General features: G+C 40.3%; 1 protein-coding gene across 1 annotated transcript in view; it reads right to left on the bottom strand.

Annotated features, from left to right (window-relative positions):
- Window positions 1–26450, bottom strand: part of CDKAL1 (CDKAL1 threonylcarbamoyladenosine tRNA methylthiotransferase) — a 1263425-nt gene that overhangs the window by 71137 nt on the left and 1165838 nt on the right. Inside the window, exon 14 of the mRNA XM_082258657.1 lies at window positions 25186–25350. Within this exon, the coding sequence (XP_082114783.1) occupies window positions 25186–25350 (165 nt within the window). The remainder of the gene's footprint in view (window positions 1–25185; window positions 25351–26450) is intronic.

Below are 26450 nucleotides of genomic sequence, written 5' to 3'. Positions count from 1 at the left end.
AGGCGTGAGGATGAGCTCCAATAAACTCACACCAAGAAATGTACGTTTTTCCACGTATGATGGTATATCTTGCTAGAAGTCGACTTCCTTGCCTTCACCATAGTAGGGATCACTGATCACCAACATAGTAGGGATCACTGATCACCAACATAGTAGGGATCACTGATCACCATACAAACCTCTATTCCTCAGTACCTGGCTTTCAACAGTCAAGCCCTCAAAACCAGCAACTGTATAGCAGGATGGAAGCTCAGCCCTTGGGACAACTGGTCCTCTCTGAGAGATAGCCCCCAAGGGACATTTATGGCCCCCATGAATGACCAGAAGACCTTCGCTCTCGATCCTTGGCAGGAAGCGCAGAAGAAGCTCGAGAAGAGTACCCCCAAAAGGATCAATTTGTGGATCCTTGACACTCATATAGGAGGCCTACGAGGCCGGAAACCAGTTGCCCCCCCTCCCCCAGCTATGGGTAAGGGCAGACCTTCATGCTGAAGGGGTCTTGTCTGTGGGTCCGGAGAAGCCAGCTCTAGGTTTACTACACCAAGGTTGCTTGGAACCTCGCGGGGAAGACTTTAAAGATCTATTTCCCTTATTTGCAGTCCCAGAAGCACAAACATTTTTATGGGCTGAGGAGGGTGGCCCAAGTTTGTGATGAGGCTCCTTCCCTGTCCTAGACTGTGGCAGGAAGGTACTCTTCCCCCCCCCCATGAGCCCCTAATGATGTAATTCAGAGTAGCCCCAAACAGGCAAAGGCCTTGAAAGGGCAGATCGATGAGAGCTTTCTTGGGAGGCTTAACCAATTCTTAAGCCATAGCATGCGCCTATCACCACTGAAATGGAGAACTTGGACAGCACGGGAGCCACATCCAAAGCTGCATGACAAACAAACTGCAGTCCCTGGACCAAATGGTCCGCAAGATCTGCGTAAGCAAATGGAACCTGCTCGTTCCCCAGACCCTGGCGCAAATGTTTTGCCGATTCAGTTAAGGTCTGAGACACCAGGGCCCAGGCCAGGACTGGTTGCAATGCCGAACCTGCCATAGTAAACATACTGCGTGCCACCAACTTTGCTTTCCTATCGGCCGGGTCTTTAAAGGATGGGGAATTATCTACTGTGATCATGTACTGCAAAACGTTTGAGGACCACAAAGGGTTGCTTTGATTTCCCCCACTCCTAATAGACAAATCTGTCAAAAAAGTGAAGATAAGGAAACATCTTAGCTGTACGAGGCATCTTACGTGTACCAAAAGGGACAGCCACATCCGTAGCCATATTAGCCACATCCTCCATTTTTAAAGTCTCACGCACTAATAAGTGTGTCCACCAGCGTTTTCATATTCGCTGCTGCGACCGTGGAGGAGTCATCCTCAATATCGGAAGGATCAGGGAGAGTGATATCAAGTCCCACCGGACAGGCCATGTCCACGGCGGCACCATACTCTAAATCATATGAGACCGACTGAGCAGGAGAAGGCGGAGGACGCTTCCTGAGAGGCCTTTGCCCAAACGCCACTTTCAACCGGGATACCAAGAACTGTAGGACCGCTGTACGTCCCATGCGCAGCTTCTGGGCTGATGAATGCAAATTTTCCTCCAAAACATCAGCGATCCACCTCCATGTTTCACAGTAGGAATGGTGTACCTTTCATTATAGGCCTTGTTGACTCCTCTCCAAATGTAGCGTTTATAGTTAAAAAATAGACAAGAAATCATAAATTCTGCCAGGGTATGTAAACTTATGAGCACAACAGTAGCTGGTCTTAAAGTGGTTTTATAGCTCTGACATGAAAAATGAACAAAACATATTCTATAGTATGTACTTACCACGATCCTAAGCACTGAGTGTGATTTCTGTCTGCAATCTTGTTCCTCTGATATCTACAAAAGTCATTTCTGACATGCTGTGGCAACTCAAAGAGATGGAGGGAAGGGAGGGGCCTCCAGCACGCAGCCTGTGATTCATAACCTGAGCTGCGGCATGCTTCCTTAAGGGATTGTTTAAAGGGGGGGGGATTTGTCCTTTCCTTACACTGAGGTCTCAGATTATACTCAGAGCTCCTTCCTGAGCTGTGAAGTGTGTGACATCAGATCCCTGCTCCCTGCCTCTGAAAGCTCAGAAAAGCTGTGTAAATTTTGGACTTTAAACAAAAGTAGAGAAATGATCACTGCAGATAAATAAGTACAACTTATGTAGGAGGATTTGTTTAATCTAAGTGTATTATCTAAGGCTATTCACTTATGTGGGTATATGTAACAGTTTAAAACCACTTTAAGCCTTTACACATGCATATCATATCCATTACCTTTAGTAAGGGGAAAACCCTCATTAGCCCTGCTTTCAATGCAGCAGTGGCATTGTCACCCTTAGACTTCTACATCGAGGCCACAGGCAGTAATCATGTCCTGCTAGTGAGCATGCTCTGTGTGACTGACAGGAGCTTTGAAAGGGAGCACTGAGAGCCAGCCCAGGCTACATCATTATATCCTTGACATTCAAATGCAGCCATGCAATTTTTTTTTTTTTTTTTTAATAGAAGGTTTTTTGTTTTAAGTCCATCTTTACTATAACCTATTTGACTATACTATATACAGTCAGTCAGGTCCAAAAATATTGGGACATCGACACAATTCTAATCTTTTTGGCTGTATACACCACCACAATGGATTTGAAATGAAACAAACAAGATGTGCTTTATCTGCAGACTTTCAGCTTTAATTTGAGGGTATATACATCCAAATCAGGTGAAAGGTGTAGGAATTTCAACAGTGGGGCCCCACTGTGGGGCCCACTTATCAAGGCTTACCCATAAAGTCAGAGAAATTAGGGCCCACTGAAAAAATAAACTAAATTATTAAGCTTTTCTAGCTAATAAAATATATATTTTTAATTACTCGTGTTTATAATGCATGTCTGATCACTTGACTGAAACAATCAATTATTAAGAGATCAAATAGCAATATATTATGTTTTTTTTTTGTAAGCTGCACTATCATTCAATAGAGGGATCGCTTCAAAGATAACCATGCCAATAAATGAATAATGTAGCAAGTTGCAAAATAATATTAAAAACTGGATTATGGGATTGGTTACTTCTGCAAAAAATATTATGTGGGTTACACAGTACAAGCTAAAACACAACACCGTTTCTGATATATTTGCACGCTTTAACTAAGAAGCAGCAGGACCCTTTAGAAAATGTGAGTGAAAAGGAAATCTCTATGTATTAAGGGAAACACTTAAAGATTTCAGTGTCAATCCTTATTCTAGCAGAAATATAAAAGGAAGACTGTTAAAGGTTTCCTTTAAGATGTGTATGACTTCAATGTATACTGGAATAATATAGGTTTACAGGCTATGCCATTGCATTTGACTCATGTCCCAGTGACTTTTACTGTCTTTTTAACACAGATGTGGCTTTATCATTCAAAAGGCCTTACCATCAAACGCCAGTAAATGAGCCACTATTAAAAAGATAAAAGCACAAGACCACAATGGTACACACTCTTAGTCACAGGGCACAAAGGACTATATTTACTAAAATGGGTAATCTTACATCGTTTTACTGTTACTGAGCCAAATATAAGCCAGCAGGAAGGATACAGTACCGGTAAATGACATCAGATCATTCAATATTCAGGCTCGCGTCACAAGCAGTGGCACATAACTATCTCTTAGATGACGTGGAAAAGAATGCATTTTATTTTTAAGGATTGTCATTCTGCTTTCTCCTGGAGCTTCCAGAATGAACTTACTTATCCTTTTCTTCTTATTCCTTTTGGTACATTGGGTCATTTTGCCATACTGTTAAAAACTGTTTCAGCAACTGTCAAAGACCTGCATTCTCACTAAGACTGACGCCGTTTCCGTGTTACTACATCAGAGACTCGATCAAAGCCGAATCTGGCTTTGTTCAGGGCTCCAACCAGCCAGTGGACGTGTCGGCTGATTGCCAGGTGGGACGGAGACCTGGGCAGAGCCATGGTGGGGGGGGGGGGGGGGCTACGGCTGGGATAATGGCTGAGCGGCTCCCGAGCCGCATATGTTAGCTTCTGAAAGCCGACTGCCAGCTCTAAAGAACGTTACCGAGTTGATGCCTGCAACCACTTCTCTGAGCCGATGTACAGGTACGTAGATTCGCGGGCAGTGGTTAAAATCAGTAAAAAATTTGTCTTTTTCTACCCCTGTGTACAAGAGGCCTTAAGGCCCGTACACACAATACAAAAATCGGAAGTAAAGTTTCGTACAATTGCCTGATTATCTGATCGTTCGTATAGTGCTTTCGAAAGGCCGATTCCGACTTTTCGGACGACAAAAACTGAAGGTGCAGGCTACAACATTTTTGGTTTAATTAGTACAGTTTTCGTCTTAAAAAAAAATCCTAAGAGCAAGACTATGCATGCTCAGAAACCAAAGTATACATAATAAAACAAATGAACACATTACATCACTTCCGAAGTTGTATTCGGTTGTGCAAAGTTTTTCCTATGTTGAGTAAACTTTTCACTTTCGATATTAGATTAGCATGCAACAAAAAACTGATGATTATTTGTCTGATAATACGATTGCGTGTTCCAGGCTTTAGTTGCTTAGTTCTGATAGTTTCCCACAAATCATAGCAGTCTGTGACTGCTGTAAATCTTCCATTTAAAGGTAAATTGTATACAAGTGCTATACGAAGACTTTGGTAAAGTTGTTTTATCTGCAACCAGCTCTGATTGTGAAAAACTGGCAAAAAAATCTAGTGTGTGTACTGACTGGCATACTGTGTTTTATATTTTTCTAGTACGAATGTTAGCTATGTGAGCAGAAAAAAAAAAAAAACATATATTGCATGCAATGATAACTTGTCAAGAGGTTCAAAGAACCCAAAAAACTTGCACATCAGATTGTCTTCTACAACTCTAGAGAACAGCAAGGTAATCTAAACTGGCCAGGTAAAGAAGAATTTGTACATATATCTGTAATACACAGGTCACCGCAAAATAATGAAGGGAGTCTAAATGATGGAAAGGCTGAAACTTTTCCTACAACACTAAACCTGATCAAGGCAGGGCCTCCACTTTAACAGGCAATTTATCAAAAGCATTGGAAAGGCTTCTAATCAATGTCTCTATAAAATAATAAGGTATGAATCAGCAGTAAAGTTATCTGCAATCTTAGAAATGTCTATAGTTTACCCTTTAAAGCATCGTTTTTCAATAAAATCAGAATTTCACTTTAATTATACCATTTTAAAACTCAAAGCTACAAAGGCTGTAGTGTGTTTTTCTCCTGCTATAACTACTATATGTACCTTATGAAATACAGCACAATCAATGGATGAAGGTGAATTTCAACGTATCCTATGCTCTGTGAGAGGAAAAAAGTCAGATAATCACCTGCTGCTTCTATACCATTAGGCTAGTCTATGCTGAATAAAAGCATTTGATTGGCAAAAGGGACAACATTGGAAATAAAAACTATTTGAAAAGAAAAAAAATGAAAATAAAGGCACACATATAAAATATGCTTAAAAGGAATGTTTCAGAGCAGAAATATAATAACTGTAATTTCTGACTTGTCAAGCTCCAGGGCTGTCATTATTAGCCTTGCTTCACTACTTATGTCACTGAGCTGAACAAGCTGCTCAGTTACTAATGACAACTCCCAAAGTTCTATCACAACAGATGGCCTTTAACCACTTAAGCCCCGGAAGATTTTACCCCCTTCCTGACCAGGGGGTTTTTTGCGATTTTTTACTGCGTGAATTTAACGGACAATTGCGCAGTCGTGCGACGCTGTACCTAAACGAATTTGACGTCCTTTTTTTTTCCACAAACAGAGCTTTCTTTGGTGGTATTTGATCACCTGTGCGATTTTTTGATCATGCGCTATTAACAAAAAAAGAGCGTAAATTTTGCAAAAATAACAATATTTTTCACATTTTTTTATATGAAATTCCCCCAAAAAATTTAAAAATCAAATTTTTTTAACATTTTCGGCCAATTTGTTTTATGCTACATATGTTTGGTAAATAAAAAAAAAAAAAAAAAAAAAAAAAATCGCAAAAAGCGTATTTTGATTGGTTTGCGCAAAAGTTATCGCGTTTACTAACAAAGGGAAAGATTTTTGTAATTTTTGGTGTTTTTTTTTTAACGAGTAATGGCGGCGATCTGCGATTTTTTTTGCGGGACTGCGACATTGCGGCGGACAGATCAGACACTTGACTGACATTTTTGACACTTTTGGGGTTACCAGTGACATTACTGCAGTAATCAGTGCTATACATATGCACTGTTACTGTAAAAATGACACTGGCAGGGAAGGGGTTAACTGTATTGGAGAGGGAGGGGTTAAGTGTGTCCTAGGGGCGTGCTTCTAACTGTAATGGGACATGGCTACTACTGTAAAAACAGAGATCAATGGTCCTACATAGTAGAACCGTCTGATCTCCATTTTTACACAGGGGAGAATGACAGGCGGCTTGTTTACATTAGCCGCCTGCCTTTCTCCCTCTCTACCGACGATCGCAGTGTGACCGACGGACATCGGGTCCGCCGGTCACACGCACAGACTCCTCAGTGAACCTGCCGGGGCGGGCGCGTGCTCGCCGGCTATTGGCTCACAAGTCGGTCACAGGCTAGTGACGTATATATAAGTCACTTTGCCTGGCCGGGGCTGACCGCCGCAGTATATGTACTTGTGGCGGTCGGCAAGCGGTTAAAGCAATGCATTAAAGTATAATTCAAGACATTTTTTAAAAGTTTTTTAGCTAGAATGTAGAGGGATTAGATTTGCTGTCAATTTTTTTAATGCTGTCTGGATCCCCCTTTAGAGAAATTCACCCAAACTATTGGTTCCAGTGACCGTTATCACTGAAAGTGATAGGAAATACCACATTTTGAGTGGATAACAGAACAGGAACAGAGGGGAAATCTTCCAGTGGGGACACTAGTTCTGGTGATGCAGGGATTGTATCACTTTGGAGAGATTTCACCTCATTTCCTGTTGGGGGCTGCAAGACAGGAAGTGAAGGGAAATCTCACCACAGATGCAAAATAATGAAATGTGGAAACTAAACTCTATCCAAAATAAAATAAAAAACAAATGTTCACAAAAGCTGTGGCCACTTTGCAGCAGGGGGTCCAGTGCATCTGTCCTCTGGATCCTTTTCCAGTGCGGAACGTGACCACCCCAGAGCTGTGTGAACCGCCTCCGTTGAGAGCCAATCACAGTCTCCTGTCATGCGAATTGGATGCAGGGAAAACCGACATTTAATTTGAATAAGTGTGAACACAGCCTTAAGGTTGCTTTAGTATCTAAAGCAGCCTCTCTCAACTAGGTTTCTGTGGAACATCTGAGCTTTTTTTACAGTTTGCTAGTGGTTCAATGAGCAGTAGGAATGGTAGATTATTCTTCTGCATGACAGTGCAGCAAAATAACAGAACCAATGTCACTTGGCAGCAGTCCTCACTTCACTGACTACTAATGTAACAAAGCATTCTTTCCTCTGACCACTAATATAGAAGGGCATTCATTTCAAGCAACACAAATGTAAAAGGAAATTATTCTTAAGGACCACCAATGTAACAGGACAGACCAGTGTAAACAGTAAGGCTCCCTTTAACGATAAACTGTTGCCTAATTTGCCCTTAAGTAGTTACGTATGCAAGCAAAGAATATAAAGAGAAAAGTGGGGGTGCTGGCCAAAACAACTCATTTTCAGATTACATTTTTAGAATCAAGGTAAAAAATTGAAGAGTGCAATATCTGGTGCAGCTGTGCCTGGTAGCAAATCATTTACTTCAGCTTGTTCTACTAAGCTTTGAAAAAAAAAAAAAAACTGGAAGCTGATTGGTTTCTACATAGCACTGCACCAGATTTTGCAAGCTCCAGCTTTAGTAAATCGACCCCACAGTTCCATAGTTTATAATGTTGAAAAAAGAGACACCGGTTTATCCACGTGTGTGTGTGTGATTTTTAATCTCCAACAATCCCCATAGCCCTGTATATTCTGCTTCCCGAGGAAGTCATGTAAAAGTTTTCTGAAGTTATCAACACCCTCAGCTAGAAGCTGTTAACTGCTTTAACAGTAAACAACACTTTATGCAATCTAAAATAAACCTCCTTTTTTATAACCTCAAATCATGGCAAGATTATTTTAGACTAAACAGTTTATCACAGTTACTGGAGTCACCTTTGACATGTTTGTTTATTATAATAGTATCCCCTCTTAAAGCGGATTTCCACCCAAAAATTAAACCTCCACTTTAAGGCCTCCTGACCCCCTGACATGCCACATTTGGCATATCATTTTTCTTTTTTTTGGGGGGGGGAGTGGGTACCTAGGCTTGACAGGTACCCACTTCCGCTCAGGCTGCCTAGGCGGAAGTTATCCTCTCCCTCCCTGCAATCTGATGGGGCCTGTGACTGCCCGTAAATTCAGGCCGTGCAGGGCAACTCGTGCATGCGCATCCAGCTGTGAAGCCGCAAGCTGTCACAGCTGGGTGCCCACACTAGAGATGCCGTCACCAAGGGGCAGAAGAGGGAGAGAACCAAAACTCCCCCTGGCCGCATCGCTGGACGGTGGGACAGGCGGTGTGTGTTTATTAAAAGTCAGCAAGTACACTTTTTGTAGCTGCCGACTTTTAACAAACACAAAAACGGGTGGAACTCTGCTTTAAGGAACTCTTGTCCAGAGTCAATAACTGTAATCTATATAATTGATCCTCCATCAGCCCTTCTCTGAACTCTAATTCAGCAGTGTCTTTCCTGAGAAATGGCGACCGAAACTGAACTGCATATTCAAAATGAGACCGAATCAGTATTTTGTAAAAGGGTAGAATTATTGATTTACCTTGTGAATGTGTGCCAATACAGTACAATGCTAGCTTTGTTGGCAGTGGCTTAAGATTGCGTGCTATTGCTAATTCCGTCATCTACAAGATCCTTTTACATCATGGATTATCCCAGGAAAGCCCCTCCTAATATGTATTTTTAGTACCGTGGTGCATAGTGGTTAGCAATTCCACCTGGCAGCACTGGGGTTGTTGGTTGGAATCCCAAACACGGCACTACCTGCCTGGTGTTTGCATGTCCTCTCTGTGCCTGCAGGAGTTTTCCCAGGTATTCCAGTTTCCTTCCACACTCCAAAGACATGCTGGTAGGTAAAATTGGCCCTAGTATGTATGAATGAGTTAGGGACCTTAGATTGTAAGCTCCTTGAGGAAAGGGATTGATGTGAATACAGTATATATTAAAAGTGCTGTGTAAAATTGATGGCGCTATATAAATACCAGTAATAAATAAAATAACTTTACATTACTCAAAGAGGAGCTCCAGGCACCTATCAAAAAAATAAAAGTCAGCAGCTACAAAAAGTGTAGCTGCGGAGTTTAAAAAAAAAACGGCCACTTACCTGTCTCGCGGTCCAGCGGTGTGCTCAACCCAGCCGTCATCCTCCTCGGTCCTCCCTTGGTGGTGCTGGCATCTTCACTATGGGCACCTCATTGTGACAGCTTGCGGCTTCACAGCCGGGTGCCCACTGCTGTGCATCCTGATTGGTGGATGCAGTTTTCTGGGACCTGTCAGTGTCCCAGAACACTGCAGGGGGCAGGGAGGGAGAACTTCCATTGCCGAGCACCGCTGAGCTTTGAACGGAAGTGAGAAGCAGGTACCTCCCCACTCCTCAAAAGTGCCAATTGTGCAAGAAGAGCGGCGGGGGGGGGGGGGGGAGTCCTAAAGTGGAGCCCCCCCTTTTGGGAGGAGTTCCACTTTATTAATGAACCTCATCTGCCATGTATATCGATTGGTGGTTGCAGCACTGCTTAAAATATACTGTGCAAATATTCTAATAAATAAATAAATATAATATGCATATAAATCTTATCTTCAAACTTATTTCTCTTTATGAAGTTCGAAGATAACATTTATATGCATATATATTTATTTATTAGAATATTTGCACAGTATATTTTAAGCAGCGCTGCAACCACCAATCGATATTCTCAAAGAGCACTAGCACTTTTTTTGCAGCAAGCAGCTTGCACAGGTTTTATTCATTTAAATTGTTTATGTGTTTGCACACTAATTAGAGCACTTTTATCACCTAGATTTTAACTACCACAAGCGCGAGGTTTCATAGTTTTACATCTCATCTGCCATGTAGCTGGCCAATCCCCTATTTTTTCATGGTCTTCCTGTAATGATGCCATATTCTGTGGCAAAATTATTTTCTTTGCATAACTGCCATCTCCAGTGTTTCCTCCTGAAGTTTTAAACGCATCACTATTTTGCACAGCTCACGTGGCTCAGTTATGTAAGCTATATTTGCTGTCAACTAGAATGTTTTTTTGACGATCACTGTGGTAAAATATAAATAAATTACAACCAGAAATGCCATCAATAGACCCAGGCAGATCTTAAAACCTGCACAAAAGGGTTAAGCTGTTTGTTAGCATAAAGCTCTTGTTGAGTGTTTTATTTCTTCCTCAGTGAAGCACTACAAAAGACTGTGCCAAGACACCTCCGAGTATATGACTCTAGCTCTCGTCTTTACTTTTTGCCTTGAAATTAGCCGAGCCAATGAATGCATTTAATAGTGGCTGGGGACTTTCTGGTCTGGCAGCAAATAACATTGCAAAAACCATTAGACTTAACTCTGCTGGCTATCCAAAGTGTGAGCACTTGCTAGAATCTTAATCCTGACAAACGAACACTGCCACTGAAAACGGAATATCAATTTTCTTAATTTTTATTATTATACAGTATTTATACAGGGAGTGCAGAATTATTAGGCAAATGAGTATTTTGACCACATCATCCTCTTAATGCATGTTGTCTTACTCCAAGCTGTATAGGCTCAAAAGCCTACTACCAATTAAGCATATTAGGTGATGTGCATCTCTGTAATGAGAAGGGGTGTGGTCTAATGACATCAACACCCTATATCAGGTGTGCATAATTATTAGGCAACTTCCTTTCCTTGGGCAAAATGGGTCAAAAGAAGGACTTGACAGGCTCAGAAAAGTCAAAAATAGTGAGATATCTTGCAGAGGGATGCAGCACTCTTAAAATTGCAAAGCTTCTGATGCGTGATCATCGAACAATCAAGCATTTCATTCAAAATAGTCAACAGGGTGGCAAGAAGCGTGTGGAAAAACCAAGGCGCAAAATAACAGCCCATGAACTGAGAAAAGTCAAGCGTGCAGCTGCCAAGATGCCACTTGCCACCATTTGGCCATATTTCAGAGCTGCAACATCACTGGAGTGCCCAGAAGCACAAGGTGTGCAATACTCAGAGACATGGCCAAGGTAAGAAAGGCTGAAAGACGACCACTGAACAAGACACACAAGCTGAAACGTCAAGACTGGGCCAAGAAATATCTCAAGACTGATTTTTCAAAGGTTTTATGGACTGATGAAATGAGAGTGAGTCTTGATGGGCCAGATGGATGGGCCCGTGGCTGGATTGGTAAAGGGCAGAGAGCTCCAGTCCGACTCAGACGCCAGCAAGGTGGAGGTGGAGTACTGGTTTGGGCTGGTATCATCAAAGATGAGCTTGTGGGGCCTTTTCAGGTTGAGGATGGAGTCAAGCTCAACTCCCAGTCCTACTGCCAGTTTCTGGAAGACACCTTCTTCAAGCAGTGGTACAGGAAGAAGTCTGCATCCTTCAAGAAAAACATGATTTTCATGCAGGACAATGCTCCATCACACGCGTCCAAGTACTCCACAGCGTGGCTGGCAAGAAAGGGTATAAAAGAAGAAAAGCTAATGACATGGCCTCCTTGTTCGCCTGATCTGAACCCCATTGAGAACCTGTGGTCCATCATCAAATGTGAGATTTACAAGGAGGGAAAACAGTACACCTCTCTGAACAGTGTCTGGGAGGCTGTGGTTGCTGCTGCACGCAATGTTGATGGTGAACAGATCAAAACACTGACAGAATCCATGGATGGCAGGGCTTTTGAGTGTCCTTGCAAAGAAAGGTGGCTATATTGGTCACTGATTTGTTTTTGTTTTGTTTTTGAATGTCAGAAATGTATATTTGTGAATGTTGAGATGTTATATTGGTTTCACTGGTAAAAATAAATAATTGAAATGGGTATACTGTATATTTGATTTTTGTAATAGTCACCTGCACACACAGATATCTCCCTAAAATAGCTAAAACTAAAAACAAACTAAAAACTACTTCCAAAAATAGTCAGCTTTGATATTAATGAGTTTTTTGGGTTCATTGAGAACATAGTTGTTGCTCAACAATAAAATTAATCCTCAAAAATACTAATTTGCCTAATAATTCTGCACTCCCTGTATAGTGCCAACAATTTGCGCAGCACTTTCCAATATAAAGGGAGACAGTACAGTTACAGAACAATAAAACACAAGAGGGTTAAAAAAGGCCCTGCTCGTAAGAGCTTACAATCTAATAGATTGTTAGTATGTCCTTTATTTCCCTTAATATCAAGAGACTGCCTGCAGAATTCAGGAAAGATCAAACCTAAAATAATTTGAAACAATTGAATAAATTTCACAGGTTCTATTTGTCTACTTGGTAAAATTAAGAGTCACGCTCTCTTATGATTAAGTTGTATCTAAAGCTTAAAAAGTATTCAGCAATTTTTAAGGAGGAGTTTATATTAATGGGATGGCAAGGTGGAATCCATAAGACTGGGATTCTAATTTCTGATCTAGTTACTGCTGTCCTCCATCTCAATGCTAGCTACATAGCTGTCTCCGGCTTCTATCCTATTGAAGAACTATTGCAGGTCTTTTCTGCAAAAAATAACTGTTTGCTGGCTATTTTTTAAAACTTAGTTTTAGCCTCCACATATTTTTTGACAGTGTTTTAGTATAACAAAACCAGAAAGTGATTCCTCGCAAATGGTAAAGTACAATAAATCAATATGAATAAGCTGCGGCAAGAATCATGAATAGGATACCAGACACTAGGAATAACTCTATCAACAGCATGCCGTGCTAACAGAGAAATGATAAGTCTAAATAAGTGAACAAATACATAACAATCATGAAAACAACATGAATCACATGAAGATGCAAACTTGTAGTCGGAAAATAAATGACAAGCTGGTGCATACATTAAAAAAGTAATTCTGGACTACTATATATATATATATATATATATATATATATATATATATATATATATATATATATATATATATATATATATATATCTCCATGTGTCTCAGTTGAACTTGGTGAAGAAAAGTGCCACATATCCTTTCACCCAGTAGAGATGTGAGCTTACCAGAACATGTGTGAATCTCTATCACTGAGAGGTCGAAAAGCACTTGTGTGAGAAGTCAAAAAGCACTTGTGTGAGTGAAATCTCACTGCTGTAATCCAAGGTCTTCCCTCGGGCCACTGCACAAAAGTTATCTACCGCTCAGAGTCCCCAGGAATGAAGAAAAAACAGAGCACCAGGCTTGCATAGTGTAAAATCCCTAATAAGGTTCTTTATTGTAGTTAAACACTAAACACCATGTGTGACAATTGACAAAAACTACAAATCCCACAATACAACTTGGGTCACGCATGCATGGTGACGTCACGACTTCTGGTTTACGCCCTACGCACGTTTCGTCACAAAGGATGTCATCAGGGGCCTGCGCCCCTTGGATTACAGAAGTAAGATTTCACTCACATAATTTTTGACTTCTCAGTAATAGAGTCACACATGTTCTGGTAAGCTCACATCTTTAATGCGTGAAAGGACACATGGTGCTTTTCTTTAACAAGCTGAACTGAGACACACACAGATTCTAGATGTTGTAGTCTGGATTCAGTATATGGGTAACTTTTTTAATATATGCACAAACTTTTCATTTATTCACAGACTACAAGTTTGTATCTTTATGCGATTAATTTTGGTTTAATAATTCTTGTGTATTTATTCACTTATTTGCACTTAATTTTCTGTTAGCACAGCATGCTTTGACATTGACAGTGTTATAGTATAAGGTAGACAGAGATGGCATCATTTGGGTAAAGGGGTGTATTAGGTATTGTTGGGGATGAAAGCAGAAAGGGAGTACCTGCAGCCCCCACAAAAAAACCCTTCCTAAGAGGTTTGCTTTTTAAGATGGTTAGGCTCTCAGTAGCGAGGAAGTGTGGAGATATGCGATCCATGGGGTCCATTTTGCAAGAAATCTGCCATGTGCGCCCATGAGTATGCAATACTTGTACATGCCAAATATGAGGGGGGTGAGGGAGGAGGAGGAGAAACAGCGTAAGTTCCCCTGTTGGTTTAATATCTTGGAGTACCTACAGGTTACATTCTAGAAACTTCTATGGTATTGTCCAGAATGAATATACCATCTGAATGAATCCAAAGATGATGGGTATCAGATGCCTATTTTTCCTAGAAGATGTAATGTGTCCAACCCGCCTCAAGTACCTCCTAATATAGTGGTGTTTGGGCTTAAAATGCTGCTAATTAAATAATACTGGAAAAAAATCTCCTTATTTTGGCTTAAAATGCTGCTAATTAAATAATACTGGAAAAAAATCTCCTTATTTTGGCTGTATTGTTATCTAAGGAGTTATGAAACATGCTGAAGTTTTGATTCGGCTGGTATGGATAGATGACCAAGAATGTGTATTCGCCAACTGTTACAGTTAAATTATTTACAACAGGTGATGTCCTATACTGTTAGCGAAGATGGATTTGTTTAATAGCCAAAGTTTTATGATGGCCATAAGAGCCAGACTGGGATGTGTGTTGTCCTCATTGTCCTTGATTTGGCTAAGAGGTTGTCCTATCAAGTACCGATAAGGATGTTTGGAATTAAGCTAAATGTTAGCCAAGCTGGCCATAGACTATGCCATTTTTTCCCTGCTATTTTCTCCCACATCAGTGCTCCTTTCGTCCAGCTGTTTATGTACTATGGCCAGACAGGAAGCGGTTAAACAACCACACTGCTACATTCCCATCATCTCGCATAGCTAAGCCGATTTCTCCTTGCTACAATTACAAACCTTCAATTACCTTATGATTCTTCAATATCCCCCACTCTTTCCCTGGCATCACATGTATGCACCGAATGAACTAAATTTGCTAAAGCAGTGTAATTAGGGGGGGGGGGGTGTCCTAAACTGCCCACAGAGTAGCTATCCAAATAGACATTTTGGTAAATAAAGTATCTTAATGAATATCAAAACTTACAGAAAATAGATACAGTACGCAATTATGAAACCATGTTCTATTTTCAAACATCAGTAAAGCGTTACAATTGCTAAAGCCAGGAATGAAAGGCAGTGATGAAGGTGCACAGTGGCCTCTGGGTGACCCCCTTCTGCAGCATAAAACTCTCTTCTTCCACTGAAAGATATGGCTTTAGTGTGTAGAGAAAGAAGTGTGTCTCCGTACAGATTTACTAGACACACTGCTCATTTCATCTAAGGTCTCAAGCATGGCTTCCCTTTTACGGTTTGCCAGAGCCTATAAAATCAAAGTCGTGGTGACATTTACAGCAATAAATGTAATGTTATCTGCTACTTCCCCCCTCTTTTTGATAACATTTGTTTACCATGTATTGTAAAATATGAACATAAAAAATAAGTTTGTAGAACAATTGTAATTTTTACATGACTGAGCAACCTTTTCTCCATATGTTAAAACCATGGATACATTTTTTGTAGCCCAAACATTCAGTAAAGCAAGAGCATAAAATGATGCTTAGAAATGTGATACACATTTTCATTTCACACTTCATCAGTTTTTACAACCATGCCTCGGTGAAATGTAAGACCCGGCCTGGAATACTGCCACATTCACCAAGGCATAAATTGGAAAGCAAGTCACTATAATATTCTCTTTTTTTAATTAATTTTCTCAGTGCACTCTAAGAAATATGGAATTTTATGACAAAATGTATAAGGGTGTGGTAGACAGATCCTGTATGCTGTATACCATATGGTGCGCTGTGTTAAAGCTAAAGAGGAATTTCAAAATTACCCTTGCAGTGGGTTTCCCCTCACATTGCTTGGTTTAAAACACAATTTTGTTTTTCAAGGGTACCATAAAAAGCAGATTTACCTTTTCCCTCACTCCTTCAGGCTTCCTGCTTTCTCACAAAGCCACATCTCTTTATTGTTCCACTGGTCACAGACACCCTGATGTCATCATGTACAGTGCATGAACCGAGGTATTGCAATGTAAGTGAGGATGCTAAAGTCCAGCCCACCCAGAAGAGGAACATGAGGGATAAAGTAAATAAAAATGCTTTTTAATTGTACCCTAAAGAAGTTCAGACATTTTACCCTAGCAGTCCGGGTAGGGATGAGCAGAGCATTGCAAGGTTAGTTTTAAAATTGAAATAGAGTTCAGCTTTAAGGTCTACTTTTCATCTATACGTGCAATGGTATAGTTTTTATAGCTGGAATTAAAACCTAGCAGAACACACTTTTCCAACTAACATACAGCCACTCCCAAAGAGGTTGGATTTAAGGGGCTTTATGCGCAACATACTAAAGTGTACCCCTGTAGCAACCATTCATTTTTTCACTTTTAGATGTGCATAAAAAAAAAAAAAAAAAAAGTCACAGTTAAAGCGGAGTTCCACCCTCAAAATGAACTTTTCCCCGTCCGCTTGCTCTAAATTACCTGAAAAACAATTGGATAATTAACATTTTTTCTGATTCACTAACCTTGCTTTTAAAGAAAATATACTTACCTTCCTTCCAATTCCTCCCCCTGCGGCCGCGGCCTGCGCCGTCACTTCCTCCTTGCATTGACTACTGGGAGATGAACGTTATCGATCCCAGGAGTCAATGTGCCTGCACCGGCCCTGCTAATCACTTCCAATGCAGGCGCGTCATTCCCTGCTGAACAGCTTCTGGGCATGCCCAGAAGCTGTGCAGGTATACCGCACCTGCACTGGAAGTGATTTAGCAGGGCCAGTGCTGGGCATTCTGGGACTCCAACGTCACCGAAGAGGACACAGAAGAGGACGCTCCGGCTTCAGCTGCCCACATCCGAGATGGCAGCGCTGGACAAGACATTTTCAAGGTAAGTAATTCTTCTAAAAGGTAAGTGAAACGAGGGACAGTTCAGAGGCTATCGTTGCTGAAATGCACTAGCCCTGACTGTCCTGGGGGTATTTTTATCTAAAAAATGTTTTTCAGGGTGGAACTACGCTTTAAGAGTTACATATATATACATGACCTAACTCATCCAGTGCCCTTGAGCCTACTGTAATCTGCTGATTATATTCTTCCACTTCCATCAGTCCCTGCTAACATCACCCTGTAATATCACTGAGAAAAGTGAGCACAATCCTTCTCGCAATAACATACTTGGCTCTTGAGTAAGGAGTTTGGTACTTTGCTATGTTTTGAGCCTTAGCACTCTATGACTAAGCCCCAGTAGGTGGGGCGAAATGCATTAGAGTGTGTGATGTGGAGGAGACGTGTAATCTGAGACGGCTCTTTACAATTTATTCGCCTTGGCTGGTCGGGAGAAGCGGTGATCCTTTCCTCTTAAAATTTACTATCCCTCTGGATTAGTATCAGGATAAGCCTGGATCCCATGCTCTGGGACACAGGGATATACTTTAAACTCTACTATGGAGTAGTCCCGAAAGAAATATAACAGGTCACTACCACCTTCACTGTGCGTTATCCTGTTTATACATTTATATTAGCTGAAAAAAAATAAAAAAATGGTAATAACAGCCTCTATTTTGTTAAAAAGTAGAAAATAAAAGATAACTATTCATATGACCTATACCAGTTTTGTGTTTATTAAAAATGTAATCTTTAATTGGGCTGCATGGTAATGCTGCAATCAAGAAATTACTGCTTCATGCAGTACACAAAAATCTCAGAGAATGTATCAGAATAAGAACATATAAGCTGCCGATAAGGACTTGTTTTTGAAGATGTATTCTCTATTGCTGTCATTCTAATCTTTCACTACTCGGCAAGAGTCTGTCCTGGAGGATGCATGTACAACCTTTTCCCTTTAATGGCAGAACTTTGCATTATGCAGCTTACTTCTCATTTTTATCTGTTAGTTTCCATTCCAGATCAATATGCAGTTTACGCGGTTTTCTGTGAAAAGCTGATGTTAGCCTTATTGTTTACCTTTGGCCTCCTGAAAGATACTGTTGCTTGCCATGGGAAAATATTACCAAAAAACCCTTGCATCCTCATACTCTGTAAATTATAAATGACTTTTCTCTGTGCATTTGGTTTAGTTTAATTTGTCCCACTGCTTCCAAGCTGATGCCAAAAGGTAAACATTGCAAAAGCACATCCTCAGGATTTAGACACTTGCACTGAGTACTGTAGCTTTTGTATGAGCACAGACTCATTTACACATATATAGACAGCACTGTAAACATCTGAAGCATAACCCTTCTTGCTCACCTTTAGAAAGTTTGAATAAAAAGAAAATCTCAATGCTATTCACACGCTCAGTATGAAAAGCAAACCGGCATATGTACCATCTCCTCAGGGGAAAACATCACTATTGTTAAAACATAAAGCATATTTTTCTTCCTGCAAAGAAACTCATGGCTAGGGTTTGCATTGCTGAAGGTTTTTCTCTTGGAGCATCCTTAAAGTCGTACAAATTTACAAGTTTTTTGTGAAACTGGCTAAAATTTACTGGAAATCGTCCAGGCATTGGAAACTGGAACTTGAAACCTTAGCTTACAAGATTTATATATATATATATATATATATATATATATATATATATATATATAATCTGAACATTGAACTGGCCTGATAGGTTACTGCCAACAAATTTTTCTGTAGAGTTCAAATGTCAAACACACACTTAAGGATTTGATAATTTGATATTACCTGTGCTATGTAAACATACATATACTCTGTATATAGAAATATTTAGACCACATGCACACTGGACATTATAAAAAAAGCCAGTAGCATTAGCTGTAGAAAATTGTAGCTGTAGAAAGAGTTTTTCAGCGTTTTTGCAGTAGCGTCTCTGCGTTTTTTATCTGTAGCATTTTTAATTCTTTTTTTAGAAAAACTATACTCCCATAAAAGCCAATGGCTCAAAAACGCTGATAAACGATAAATAGCCAAGTTTTTCAGTGTTTTTTGGCATTTATCAGAGTTAATTCAGTTTTTTTTTTTGCAGACAGAAAACGCTGATAACAGCCTATGTGTGCATGGACACATAGGATAACATGCTGGGGAGTTTATTGGCTGCAGAAAAAAATGTCTAATGCCAGAAACAGCAGCTGTAAAAACGTTGTGTGTGCATGAGACCTTACAGTAGTGGAGTGCATACCGTGGTATCCTTTGATAAATGCAGAAAGTTTGAAGTTTAGGCGATACCCTTTATTTACCACTTGAAGGCCAAGCCTTTTCTCGCACTTTTTGTTTAACCACTTAAGCCCCGGAAGATTTTACCCCCTTCCTGACCAGGGTTTTTTTTGCGATTTTTTACTGCGTGACTTTAGTGGACAATTGCGCGGTCGTGCAACGCTGTACCTAAACAAATATGACGTCCTTTTTTTCCCACAAACAGAGCTTTCTTTTGGTGGTATTTGATCACCTGTGCGATTTTTTGATCATGCGCTATAAACAAAAAAATTGTCAATTTTGCAAAAATAACAATATTTTTCACATTTTTTTATATGAAATTCCCCCAAAAAATTTTTAAGAATCTAGATTTTTTTAACATTTTCGGCTAATTTGTTTTATGCTACATATGTTTGGAAAAAAAAAAAAAAAAAAATCGCAAAAAATGTATTTTGATTGGTTTGCGCAAAAGTTATCGAGTTTACTAACAAAGGGAAAGATTTTTGCCATTTTTGGTGTTTTCTTTTTTAACGAGTAATGGCGGCGATCTGCGATTTTTTTTTAGCGGGACTGGGACATTGCGGCGGACAGATCGGACCCTTGACTGACATTTATGACACTTTTGGGGTTACCAGTGACATTACTGCAGTAATCAGTGCTATACATATGCACTGTTACTGTAAAAATGACACTGGCAGGGAAGGGGTTAACTGTATTGGAGAGGGATGGGGTTAAGTGTGTCCTAGGGGCATGTTTCTAACTGTAGTACATAGTAGAACCGTCTGATCTCCATTTTTACACAGGGGAGAATGACAGGCGGCTTGTTTACATTAGCCGCCTGCCTTTCTCCCTTCCCGGCGAACGATCGCCGGTCACACGCACAGGGAACGAGCCGCTATTGGCTCACAAGCCGGTGACAGGCTAGTGACGTATATATACGTCACTTTGCCTGGCCGGGGCTGACCGCGGCAGTATATGTACTTGCGGCGGTCGGCAAGTGGTTAAAAGTTTAAATCAGTATTTTTTACTTAGAACCCCCAAACATTATACACACACACACATATATACAGTCAGGTCCATAAATATTGGGACAACGACACAATTCTAATCTTTTTGGCTCTATACACCACCACAATGGATTTGAAAAGAAACAAACAAGATGTGCTTTAACCACTTAGCGCATTCTAACGTACCGGTACGTCGGTACACTTTGCGGGGTTATACCGGGATGATGCCTCTAGTTAGAGGCATCATCCCGGTACCGTGGTTTGAAGCCGACGGTCGGCTTTCCGTCGGTAACGACCGATGCGGCTCGGGAGCCGCTCGATCGTTACCCGGGGGGCGGGAGGGAACGCCCCCCCCCCGCCGCCTTCTGTGGCTTTGCCCGGGGCTCCCGTCCCACCGGGAGCCCCGAGCACCCAGCCAGCACCGTTAGCTCGCGCACAAAAAAAAAAACGTATACGCAAGTCGAGCCGCGAATGAAATCGCTGTTCAAACCCCACATGTGAGGTATCGCCGCGATCGCCAGAGCTACACTCTACCTCTAAACTGGTAACCGTTAAACAAATTCAAAGCGTCGCAGATTGAGATCTCTATTGACCGTAGTTTGTCGCCATCCCACGGGGGGGCGTAATTTAAACCGTAACATGTTGGGTATCTATTTACTCGGCGTGACATCATCTTTCACAATATACAAAAACAATGGGCTAACTTTACTGTTTAGTATTTTTTAAATGCAGTGAAATGTGATTTTTCAAATTTTTTCCAAAAAAATGGCGTTTTAAAGACCGCTGCGCAAATACCGCGTGACAAAAAATTTTGCAATGACCGACATTTTATTCTCCAGAGTCTTTGCTAAAAAAATATATATAATGTTTGGGGGTTCTAAGTAGTTTTCTAGGAAAAAATACTGGTTTTAACTTGTAAACAAAAAGTGTCCGAAATAGGGCTGGGGCTTAAGTGGTTAACTGCAGACTTTTAGCTTTAATTGGAGGGTATTTACACCCAAATCAGGTGAATGGTGTAGGAATTACAACAGTTTGTATATGTGCCTCCCACTTTTTATGGGACCAAAAGTAATGGGACAGATTAACAATCATAAATCAAACTTTCACTTTTTAATACTTGGTTGCAAATCCTTTGCAGTAAATTACAGCCTGAAGTCTGGAATGCATAGACATCACCAGACGCTGGGTTTCATCGCTGGTGATGCTCTGCCAGGCCTCTACTGCAACTGTCTTTAGTTCCTGCTTGTTTTTGGGGCATTTTCCCTTCAGTTTTGTCTTCAGCAAGTGAAATGCATGCTCAATCGGGTTCAGGTCAGGTGATTGACTTGGCCATTGCATAATATTCCACTTCTTTCCCTTAAAAAACTCTTTGGTTGATTTCGCAGTATGCTTCGGGTCATTGTCCATCTGCACTGTGAAGCTCCGTCCAATGAATTCTGAACCATTTGGCTGAACATGAGCAGATAATATTGCCCGAAACACTTCAGAATTCATCCTGCCACTTTTGTCAGCAGTCACATCATCAATAAATACAAGAGAACCAGTTCCATTGGCAGCCATACATGCCCACGCCATGACACTACCACCACCATGCTTCACTGATGAGGTGGTATGCTTTGGATCATGAGCAGTTCCTTTCCTTCTCCATACTCTTCTCTTCCCATCACTCTGGTACAAGTTGATCTTGGTCTCATGTGTCCATAGGATGTTGTTCCAGAACTGTGAAGGCCTTTTTAGATGTTGTTTGGCAAACTCTAATCTGGCCTTCCTGTTTTTGAGGCTCACCAATGGTTTACATCTTGTGGTGAACCCTCTGTATTCACTCTGGTGAAGTCTTTTTTTATTTGTTGACTTTGACACGCATACACCTACCTCCTGGAGAGTGATCTTGATCTGGCCAACTGTTGTGAAGGGTGTTTTCTTCACCAGGGAAAGAATTCTTCGGTCATCCACCACAGTTGTTTTCCATGGTTTTCTGGGTCTTTTGGTGTTGCTGAGCCCACCGATGCGTTCTTTCTTTTTAAGGATGTTCCAAACAGTTGATTTGGCCACACCTAATGTTTTTGCTATCTCTTTGATAGGTTTGTTTTGTTTTTTCAGCCTAATGATGGCTTGCTTCACTGATAGTGACAGCTCTTTGGATCCCATATTGAGAGTTCACAGCAACAGATTCCAAATGCAAATAGCACACTTGAAATGAACTCTGGACCTTTTATCTGCTCCTTGTAAATGGCATAATGAGGGAATAACACACACCTGGCCATGGAACAGCTGAGAAGCCAATAGCCCCATTACTTTTGGTCCCTTAAAAAGTGAGAGGCACATATACAAACTGTTGTAATTCCTACACCTTTCACCTGATTTGGATGTAAATACCCTCAAATTAAAGCTGAAAGTCTGCAGTTAAAGTACATTTTGTTTGTTTCATTTTAAATCCATTGTGGTGGTGTATAGAGCCAAAAAGATTAGAATTGTGTCGATGTCCCAATATTTATGGACCTGACTGTATATTATATAAATATATATATATATATATATATATATATATATATATATATATATATATATATATATATATAGACCCTAGCGAATAAAATGGCAATCATGGCAATATTTTGTGTCACATGTATTGCACAAAGTTTTTCAAATTAAATTTTTTGGGAAAGAATACATTTAAATGAATTAAAAAATAAAAAATAAAAAACAATATATATACCCCAATTGTTTGTATAATATGAAATATGAGTAAATAGATACCGACATGTCATGCTTTTAAATTACACAAACACACACGTGGAATGGCGACAAACTATGGTACCTAAAAATATCCACAGGGGATGTTTTAAACACTTTTACTGGTTACGTGTTTAGAGTTACAGAGGAGTTCTAGTGCTAGAATTATTGCTCCCACTCTAACATTTGTGGCAGTAGCTTACATGTGTGGGGCTAACACTGTTTACATATGCGTGCACGACTTGTGTATGCGTTTGCTTCTGTGCGCAAGCACAGAAGGGTGAGGGCACTATAATAATTTTTTTTTTTTTTTATCACTTTCATTCCTATTAAAAGGAAGGTAAACATCCTGTGTAATAGAAATAAGGATGACCGGTACACTTTATGAAGAGATCTGGGGTAAACAAAAAAAAAAAAAAACACAAATCTCCTCTGTACCTTTAAAAAATACATTCAAATAAGTTGTTTACTTCTGCCCTGGGCCGAAAATGACATGACATTGCTCCAGTCCTTCAAGGCCATAGGAGCGATCAAAGCAGATCTACTCTTTGGTCGTCTTTGTGACCAGCTGGCAGCACTGCTGGATCGTTTCTCGGACGAACCGGCGGAGACAGTGAGCTCGAGAGACACCAGCGAGCGGCGGGATGTCCCCTATCGCCGCTTCTGAAAGCGTTCCAGCAGCCCATGAGCTGCTAAAAATGCTTTTAAGAGAAAGCCAGACACAGGCTGAAAAAAACAATACCGGGTTATGGTTGATAGATTCAGCCATAATCCCAGTAAACCACTTGCAATCCGCAACATATATATACATATTGCAGTCGGCAAGAGGTTAACTAACTCAAGTTTTCAGCATAACTTTGATCCCTTCTTCAACAAAGTTCAAAAAGCCTGAAGAAGGGATTCAAGTTATCCCGAGAACTTGCATCATTATTAACTTAAGTTAGCCAAAGAGTATCACATAAGGCTCTTGCAAACATGCCGGCTGAGCCAAGTTTAGCCTAACTGCAGCCATATTTCCTCTGCCCATGCAGCACAAGCACAGTGTACAGCCTGTCACTGACATGAATAGATTGGGCTGCAGTACCCATATATATGGTGGTGCCATCGAAACCAGGAGTAGAGTGTTTAAGCGAATGCTAAAAAAGAAAAATATCTATACGTCTGCAAGATGAAGATGTTAGCTGGCCTGGGTGCAAGAGTCCTTAACCGCCAAGCTTTTGGCAAAGAAATATTTGTAAATAAACCAACAACACAAAAAGAAAAACAAATATTTAGAACTCCAATAAACCGTTACATGAGTTGCTGACTAAAGTGAGATGAACATGACGTGATAATCTTTGTTTTACCAGTCTCTGTGCCAAGTTTTGCACTGAGCCATTCTATGTTCAGCCTTCATCTCTCCAAGCCTACATTTTTAAGATTTTCGATGGATTGGTTTGTTTTTGGATCATACACAAATCCAGCAGATGAAGGTACAAGCCAAAACCATTTTGTTTGCTCAGGATTTTAAGCAAATACAGTTACTAATGTATAATCTTTTCCCTAAGCAAAGTCAATGTTCACTTTGAAAAGTAAATATTCATTTACCATAGTGAATAAGGTGAAACTGTGTATACTTTAAAATAGAAGTAAACCCTTCTATCGTTTTTAACCAAGAAAGCTGCCATCTTGACTTCTGTTTAAGCTTCAACTGCCATGATGTTGCACATGTAATCAGTTTGGACACCAGCCATTGGATGGTATGACAGTTTGGTTGAGAGTACATCCAATGTGACAGTTGCTATACTGGCATGTGCCGGAAATGTAACAGTTTTTTGAAACATTTAAATCTATGGGTATATTTCCACTTTAATTGTCAAATCCTTTTGCACATGATATGGCTTCCAACGTGAAGCAGATAGTCCGGCACACTGAGCAGGTTTGGGATTTCTGTGCAGCACAAGTAATATGTGGTCAGCTCAATTAGGAGGTTAGGAGCACACTTGATTTCTGGCAGATCAACAGGTACATTTTTGTACTTGGCGTTCTTAAAGGGACAAAACTCATTTTAATTTACAATTTAATTTTTGTTTGGCTTTCTGTACTGGAAACATTAGACAAAACCTGTACAAAAGTACATAATTCCCCCCCCCCAAAAAAATTACAAATTATAAACTTACCTGAGATAAACCAGAAACTTCTCCTTTCTCTAGAGGCTTGGTTATGGAAGGGGTATACATCTTTGACTCTGACAAAGGTTTTGCCTTCATGTAATGCTTTCCTGTTTCATATATTTTTACTTCAACCATCTTTCCCATGAAAGCTGTATCTTTAGGAACAAGTACCTTTATAAAAAAAAAAAAAAATCATAAAAAAAATAAAGCAGGAAAGATATTTAAATACAGAAAATGCTTAAAGCGGAATTGTTAGCAACACGGCACTGGTTATTCCACTCACACTTTTTTCTATCTCCACTTCCTGATAAAAAATTTACACATGCCCAGTCTGCCCAAAATGTTCTATCCTTTCACCTCAACATAAAAAGCAAGAGCATAAGCCAGTCAGGCTTTAACTATGTAATTTGTCAGAGACCTTGAGGTTTTGCGAATAAAGATTCTGTGAGCTGACAAAGGTGCAAACTACTTTATGTAGCCAACATGGAATCTCATAGGAGCTGCTCCACAGCCAGGAGAAATGCCGTAATGTCAGGCTAACACACTCAATGTGATGCTGAGAATGAAAGAGAAGATTAGCTGCATTATTATTAACTGATGCTGGCTGATATGCTGCGTTTTACCTTGAAAAAAATTGTAAGTCGGGTATATTTGGGTATGTATGAGTGCGCTAACCTGAGAAAAATTGGGGAGGCAGCACTTAATCCTAAGAACTAAAGAGTACAAAATGGAAAAGAAAAATTTATAAGCGCGCTTCCCCTAAAAAATGCATGTGCAAAATATAACAATTACATGACTGTAGTAAAATAATCAACTGAGGTGACACCAGAAAAAAACCAGTGTGTTGGAAAATATATAAATTAACACCAATAGTGATAAATGGAAAATGATTGGAAGGAACAGTATGGCTATTGACTTCCCACAATGCTAACATATATGGGAAAGACAGTCCATAGGACACAAGTCCACCAGTTTCTTCACAATTCGTAATAATCCATGACAAGTGAAAACAGTCCAAACCACTAATATCTTCACCCAGGGGTAGGGATATGCACTGTGGATGGCTTCTTACCAAAAAGCCGATGATAAATAGCGGTCAAGATGATTCCTCACAGTGTATCTTCCCATCCTCTCCACACACACCTCGTGCTCGTGAAGAAAATAGTGAATGGCTCCTTACCAGAGATAACATGTGTTGAGCTCAAAAACGTGTTAAATGTATCGCCTATGAAGTAGTTCCCATATTGTCTCCAGAAGAACAGTATGGAAGG

The sequence above is a fragment of the Pelophylax lessonae genome, assembly GCF_965119305.1.
Source record: "Pelophylax lessonae genome assembly, chromosome: 5".
Taxonomy (NCBI): domain Eukaryota; kingdom Metazoa; phylum Chordata; class Amphibia; order Anura; family Ranidae; genus Pelophylax; species Pelophylax lessonae.
The sequence above is the reverse complement of the archived record's forward strand: the minus strand, read 5'-3'. Positions and strand labels throughout refer to the sequence as shown.